Genomic DNA, 7,802 nt, shown 5'->3' with positions numbered 1-7,802 from the left:
TTTTTTTCCTTTTTTTTTTTTTTTTTTTTTGATTTTTGATCATTCGGGTTAATGAAGATTAAACACTTACGACGTTGTTGACAATTCGACGATTGACGAATTTCCTGCCGTAATCCCCTCCAAAGTTTCACTGCGATCAAAGAATAAGCCAGGCTCATCACGATTAAGGGAACTAAAAGCAGGGTCCCGTCTAAGAAAAGATTATAAGCTCGCTCGGCGCCAACGCTCGGCCATTCCTCCCGGCACTTTTGTCTTCCTGTAAATGCACGCTATTCAACTTCTTAAATTTTCAAAATAAATGGGTACAATCCTCGAGACAAGGTGGAATATATGAGAAATTTATTGGAACGTGTGAATTTCAAAGGAAGAATTCCGATCGGATTGAGAGAAAAAAAAAAAGAAACATCTTTTCTTAGTGTTAAAAAGTTGGAGAACCATTTATTTGTCGAATTTCGATTCGAATATCTGTTCTTCTCTAATTGGGTGCAAAAAGGTGCAAGAATATTCCAGATTTTTTTTAAAATACTTGATTAGATTCTATGTTCTTTCTTTTTTTTTATAGATGTTTTATAAATTTCATCCAATCTCTCTCAAAAGTTAGAAACGTGTTTTGTAAATCGATATTGGCAAAGAAATTTTTATTTTTGTAAAAAAGACTGTAAAAACTAACGAGTTTAACACCGAGTCAACAAATTAACAAATTGTTAAAAGTGTTGTTTGAAAAATTTAATTTAAAAAATCTTACCATCGCGTATACTTTTCAACCGCGAAACAACAAGAATTGGCGCATTCCACGTAAGACTGGCTGTCCAAACCACGGCAATCATTTTGTAAGCATGAAACTGTGTTTGCCATCTTCTCGACTTCAGTGGTCTGCAGATGGCAAAGTAACGCTCCAAAGAGATGGCGACCAGTGTCCATACGCCGACAGACACCGACACGGCTGAAAAGGGAAGGGATAAAAATATTACCCTCAAATATTATCCTCAAATGAATTTTTATTAAATTCACTCACCAAAAAGAAGAATAGTTGTAATATTAAAAATAAACGATCTGAAATCGTTATTGAAATATTATCGATATTCTCCGTGGATGAAGGATATACTACATATGAAAGACATAATTTATATCTTGACTGTCGATAAACGTCAAATTATTCTCTCGATAAACACAGCATAGATAATTTAATCCCCCTTGGATACATTAATTCTCTCGTTTATATCTTTCATAATTCCTGTCATTAACTATATGTAATTATATCTATAAAATCGTTCTTTGTTGTGAGCCGAGTGTGAATACGAAATCTTGGCTACCGATAATATTCAACCGTGTCGCCAACACAGAATCAATATTTTCCCTATAACAATAGTTTATCTTTGAATAATTAATTTTCACTCGTGTGAATGGAATAAAATACAAATAATTAGGGAGGATTATTCATGTATCAATTATTCGCATAAACATCTATCGTGTTTCTCTCTTTTTTATTATTATTATTATTATTTATCAGATATGATTCGATAGAAAGGACGATCCAATGATCGACGAAAAAATAAATAAATTAACAATGATTAAATTAGAGAAATTTATTTCGCAGCAACGTCGTGTATTATTTTAATTGTATCCACCATCCATTTTATTTGGTTGTGAACAACTTCAACGTGAATTAACGATTCTTCTCGGAGGAATATGGAAACTAGTTTCTTCCTCAAATTGGGGCATTAATCTCCATTACCATCTGTGTTCTTAGCATAAGTTTTTACAAAGAGTAAAGTATGCACAGTTGGAATCAACCGTGAAATGCAAATGAAAACGATACGAAGAGTTTTAAGGCGGTGAATATTTTTTCAGAAATTCAAATTTATTCGGAACAAAATGATTCTTTTGCTTTTTTTGCATTTAACGAATGCGATGGTTTATATGAAAACGCATTCGAGATACCGCGTTCGTATCCGATTTTCTGCCAATAAATTCAATATCATCTCGAAACGTGTGATTTAACATAATCGTAATCCTAATAAATCGTGCATGCTCGTTTTTTTATGAGCGTGATAAAATTATATTTAATACTTACAAATGAACGTAGGATTGAATTTAAACAAGCTATTCATTGTCGATTTTAATTATTCCATTCCGTATTAAGAAACATTTTCTTCTTAATTAATAATTAATCAGATTTTACATTACAATTTATACAGATAAATATATGTGTATCATCGTATAATTAATATCAAATTCGATCTGTCGTGATTATTATGTAAGTAAATAAGATTAAATATATTCTATTCTATTTCTAACCATTTCTATTTTATAAAAGTTATAAAGATAAATGCAAATAAGGTACTTCTACTTTTATTCAATTTAGCTTTTCAATAATAGAAACCCTTCGAACGCACACTTCACAGAGTGTGCATATTGTTCTTCGTGCGATGAAATTCAATGTAAAAAGTATCAAGCGATTCAAGTATTCGATAAGTATTCTAAGAATGTTTTTCAATTTCGTGATGTTTAAAAATCATTGAATCGATGCAATCGATGAGTTTATATTCTATTATTCAAATATTTTAATATACACAATAAACGTTATAAAAATATTTTATATATTTGTGAAAATTAATAATTTTAAATATTTAAAATAAATCGCAATTTTAAATAGAAAGTTTATAAAACGAAACAAATACTTTAAGAATTTGGAAAGAAAAATTATCTGTTTGGCCAACAGACGTGAAAAAGTAATATCGTACTAGAAAGCAGTAACAAAAGTCGAGCATGCGCATTCTTTGAGATCGAATATATGTATAAAACATTCGATAAATTTTTATTAAAAACTTTTTCAATCATCACGATTAGAGATTCGCGTTACAATTTTTTTAAAATTTAGAATTTTTTAAAAAAGATTTTGTAAACAGAAGCAACAGAATTATAACAAATTTTACGAAATTTATGTAAAACGTATTTTTATAATGCGAAATACTTTAATACTTTCATTTTTCGGGATCGAATTTATCTAAATAAATGCAGAAAAGAAAAATTCATGTGGTTGCTGTGAAAAATATTCCGTACTCGAGTTTTTTGCAGTACAAGAGTTTCGTGGTTCGTTGCACAATTGCTTCAAGCTTTTAGAATTAATGATAGTGTTCGCAGACGCGAGATTTCATTTGAACAAAGGAAGGAAAAAAAAAATACTTCCTCGTTACTTCACATAAGATATCTTTCGAGAAGATTAATTATCTCTAACTTTAATTAATTAAATGATAGTTGAGTGAATTATATCGAAGCTAAAGTTTGCAACTTTGATGAGCCAACAATGATACTCATGCAAATTTCTATCATTCTGTCACTATTTACTAGAGAGTGATGAAAATAAGATAAAAATATACGCGAAAAGATAGTATCATTAAAATAATAATATTAAAATAATTCATAGTTACGTCTTTATTTTACTTTTGTGAAAAGACATCTGAGATCAATCTGACGAGATGCCAGAAATTATCATTCATATGATAAATCCTTTTAAATCCAAAATTCCATTAAAATTCCTTCTATATTCGTTTGAATCGTGGTTACTTTATTCTCACCACGACTATTTTATCCTATTGTTTGACCCTAACTTTCCTATTCCACTTGGCTGACCACGACAGTCTCTTGTTCTATTTGTCTACCCTATTCTACTTGTCCAGCCATGCTGTTTTATAATCTCAAATGGAAGAGGTCGGACAAGTAGAATGAACCAGCTGTGGTCAAACAAATAAATTCTTAAGAGAGAGAGAGAGAGAAAAAAACATTTAGATAAATTAAAATAGATTTAGAAATTTGACTCGAATATTTTATCTTCCACGTATAATATTACGTTACTACCTGTAAAGTAAAATATTTCATTCCGTTATATATTAAATCTTAACGCGAAATCCAACTACTACAAATTTCAATTATAATTATTATTTCCACGTTATTTGTTGCCTAAAAAAGAAAAAAAATTCAAAAATATACGTGCCTCGATATTTTCACACAGAATATAAAAATATTAATTATAATAATCATTCTGTTCTGACGATTCGATGATTCATGATGCATCAGTTTATTAAAAACGAAAAATATATAAAAATATATATTCGAAAACGCCAGATTTTCTTTCTTTACACGTAAATAATACAGGTAGCATTCTCGATCACGGAACTTCGTTTTCTGTCGGTATTCGATTACAAAACGTATTTCACTAGCGGTAGGTGATCTCGTTCCTGTTGCACTTTCCGTCTGGCTTTTCCCCAAATAGTCGTTTTCTCTTTTATCGGTCCATAAAAATTGTTCGCGTCCCGCGATAAAAGTCGATCTCTCGACACTCGTTAAACGATGCTAGAAAATCGAACCCTTTTCCCCTTCTCTTGAAAAATTATATTTTCCTTATCCGAGAGAAAATTCAATAGATAAACAACTTCGATTTCGATTCGTCAACTCGCGTTAATTATTAATTATTATCGATTTATATCCACAAGTTGATAAATGAAAAAGGAAAACTTTAATTTAAGCTACTATGGTAATATATCTGAGACGAAGTTTGGGAAACAACAGTTCGGAAACAATGATAATTTCTATTCAAGTACACGCAGCACGCCTCAACAATCTTGCCTCGCCTTGCGTTTAATTCTAAGTTAAAGGTGGCTACCTAAGCAATATAAGTTTCATAGCTTAAGCGTTAAATCACGAATAAAGAGCGACATTTGCGTGAAAAAATTCTTAAACGTTCAATATTAATATCGATATAATTAATATCGATAATATTTATAAAAAGATAAAAATTTTTTATTTCAATAATAACAATAAAAGAAAAATGTATACCAGGAATACCAGGACAAGAAAAAAGGATTATATTTTTTGTTATAGTATGTGTGTGTGTTTCATACTCATTCGTACGAAAGAAAATGATAAGAAATAGGATAAGATAAAAATAAGAAAGAACAATATATCAGCTCGAACTGCATTCCATAAGAAATCACAATGGGGACAATAATATTTTCTTTTTTTTGAAAAATCAATTTTACTTTTTTTTCAAAAAGATATATTTTCTTCTTTATATCGAAAAGAAAATTGGCAGTTGTACTTTTTTATTACTGGTAACTGAAAGAAAACAATTAATAAAATTCATACAAATTCAGAGATGGCCTCGAGTAGGAGAAACTTGTTATCAAGTCAAACAAAGGTTCAAATTTCAATACACTGTGTCCATGTTTTGAAAGAATATTTGATATTTAACTTACAGAATCGAGGAAGGCGAGTTATCGAGAGCGAAGGAAATATCGTTTTAAAAATAAATTTTAATTATTATTATTATGATATGTGACATTTTAATTTACTTAGACTGGATTATATATTATATATATATATATCACATAGAGAAAGAAATTTTCATTATATAACTTCGATTCAGTTAAGGATTAAACTCTGCACAAATAAAATTTAATCGCGTAATATAAACTCTCAATGTTTATTACCGCCTACACGTGTTTATTCAACTTACATTCAAGCTACGATTTCAACACGTAAAGTGTTTCTCCTCTTTTTCCTCATTTTAGTTGCAACTTTTTCCTCTAATTTTTTGAATTATCATCCCTACATCAAATAAATTATTTTTATTTAAAATAGAGATTTTATAGACGTTAATAACAATGGCGAAATAATTATTTTCCAAACAGAAGACGTAAAATTCATACATGTAACGCCGCCATGTTTGAATTTCATTAGATTGAATTATGCAAACTGTGGGGTAGGTTTTTCATAACCCCTATTGAATGGCCCTTTACCCAGGCCACTGTATAAATTACCATCTTCGTTGGGCAAGGTTATGCTTGAATACAAGGCTGCATACAAGTTTACAGGTATCAGATGTAATCGTTTAGGTTTATTGCAAAATTATTCAGATTATAGAAATATGTGTGTTTCTAATTTACATGTTAGATCGTGTGCATTTAGAAATTGTCAGCGAGCTTCAATTTCGAAAACGTACAATGCAGTGGACTATGATGACAGCTATCTACTAGAACGTAACTAGTTTATATTTGCTTATAATACTCATCTTGATAAATGTTCCAGGCAGTGAATTTAAATAATCAAATGTTCGGAGTTGCAATTTTAATTTTTTACTACAGAGATATTTATCGAATACTTCAAATTGATTTTATAATTGAAATTGTAAAAAAATTATTTAATTTCGAAAAAACTTTTTCAAAATTATACGTGTCATTATTATGGAATTTTTTTTTCTATAGATTAGTTTTTTTTTTTATAGATTAGTAGGATTAAAAAAGAAAAAAATCGATTCTTTAAATCAGAGAAATTCCTAATATCAACTTGCCAAAAAAAAAAAAATTATCATAGGAGTAAAAGTTAAATGAAAAAATTTTTTTAAGATTATAAAAGAAAGATAGTCCAGTTTCGTTTATTTCGAACGTGATTGTCTTTATATTATTTTTACAACCTTTCATTATTTCTTCCCTCTTTCCTTTCTTTACTTTGAGTAAAGAAACAATATTAAACTGAATGAACCAAATGAACAACTTTTCATTAAGAAAAAATATATCACAAAGTGAAATAATTAAAATAACGAGAATAGAACAAAACAATTTTAAAATATTACTGAACTGAAAACAATTCATTAAATCGTGAAATTTTTAATGTAGGAATAAATTTGTAAATGATATATATTTTCGATAAATTATATAAATAAACAAATAAATATTAGTACAATTATTATGATTGAGAGTATTATCACCTATTTACAAATTTGAATATATTTCATTGCTTTCAGATTACTTCCTATATATATATATATATATATATATATAACTTTCGATGAACATTATAATAGATACAAATTAAATTGGACGTTTAATGTTTCACAACGTTCAAAATATATCGATATGAGTACGAGATATTACGAACACCATATTTCGATGAAGTGTCAGAATAATTATAGAAATTAATTCAATCAATTAAATCAAATTTACCATCGTCGTATCAGGTGAAAATTGAATGAACTCTAATAAGCAAGGAATTAATAATAATTGTTACAGAGCTACTAATTTCGATAAAAAAAAAAAAAAAAAGAAACCTACAAACGTAAACGTGTTAAAAACGTTTATCCTTACAATATATACCAGTTCACGATATAATAATTCAGCATGAGCAAACAATCTGAAAATGCAAATTATACTCGACAACACGAAATGTTATTTGCTCCCGATCTCTATTCAACGACTGCTCCATTCGACGATTATTCAACGCACGCATCGTCCGCACAATATAACTTGATACCCGAATATTCCTCTTTTCTTCTATTTTACAATATCTTCCATTCGCGTCGGGCAACAAACAGCGCACATATTATCCCAGAATACATTTGGCCACGTCTATAAAATGAAATTTCAGATAATATTTTTCTTTTACGTCCTAACCTCAAACTCGCTCATTTTCTTCTACGCGTCGAGAGAGAGAGAGAGAGAGAGAGAGAGGAAAAACTCGCTGGATTCGCATATAATTTATAATCTATTAGAGTTCGTCAGAAGGAAAAGTAATGAATAAATTTTGCCATTTCGTTCGGTTAATGTACGATCAATCTCGAAAAGAGAGAGAACGAGAGAAAATTCGATTTCTGAAAACATAATATCAATGGAAATCAACCCCCCTCCCTGCCCCCTCTGAAGTCACTTCAAAGAGTAAATGAAAGACTTCAAAGGATACTATTAAATTCCAAACCGTATCAAATCTTCTCTACGGGGAAAGTAAATTATCCTCTTTGGTATTTTAGA

The 7,802-nt window shown here is 29.4% G+C and overlaps 1 protein-coding gene across 1 annotated transcript in view; it reads right to left on the bottom strand.

Annotated features, from left to right (window-relative positions):
• Positions 1 to 7,802, bottom strand: part of LOC102680882 (cholecystokinin receptor-like) — a 29,399-nt gene that overhangs the window by 7,165 nt on the left and 14,432 nt on the right. The window contains exons 4-5 of the mRNA XM_006610712.2: positions 746 to 943; positions 71 to 256 (exon numbers count right to left, since the gene is read on the bottom strand). Coding sequence (XP_006610775.1) covers positions 71 to 256; positions 746 to 943 — 384 coding nt within the window. The remainder of the gene's footprint in view (positions 1 to 70; positions 257 to 745; positions 944 to 7,802) is intronic.

Source organism: Apis dorsata, unplaced genomic scaffold (genome assembly GCF_000469605.1).
Source record: "Apis dorsata unplaced genomic scaffold, Apis dorsata 1.3 scaffold_77, whole genome shotgun sequence".
NCBI classification, from domain to species: Eukaryota; Metazoa; Arthropoda; class Insecta; order Hymenoptera; family Apidae; genus Apis; species Apis dorsata.
The sequence above is the reverse complement of the archived record's forward strand: the minus strand, read 5'-3'. Positions and strand labels throughout refer to the sequence as shown.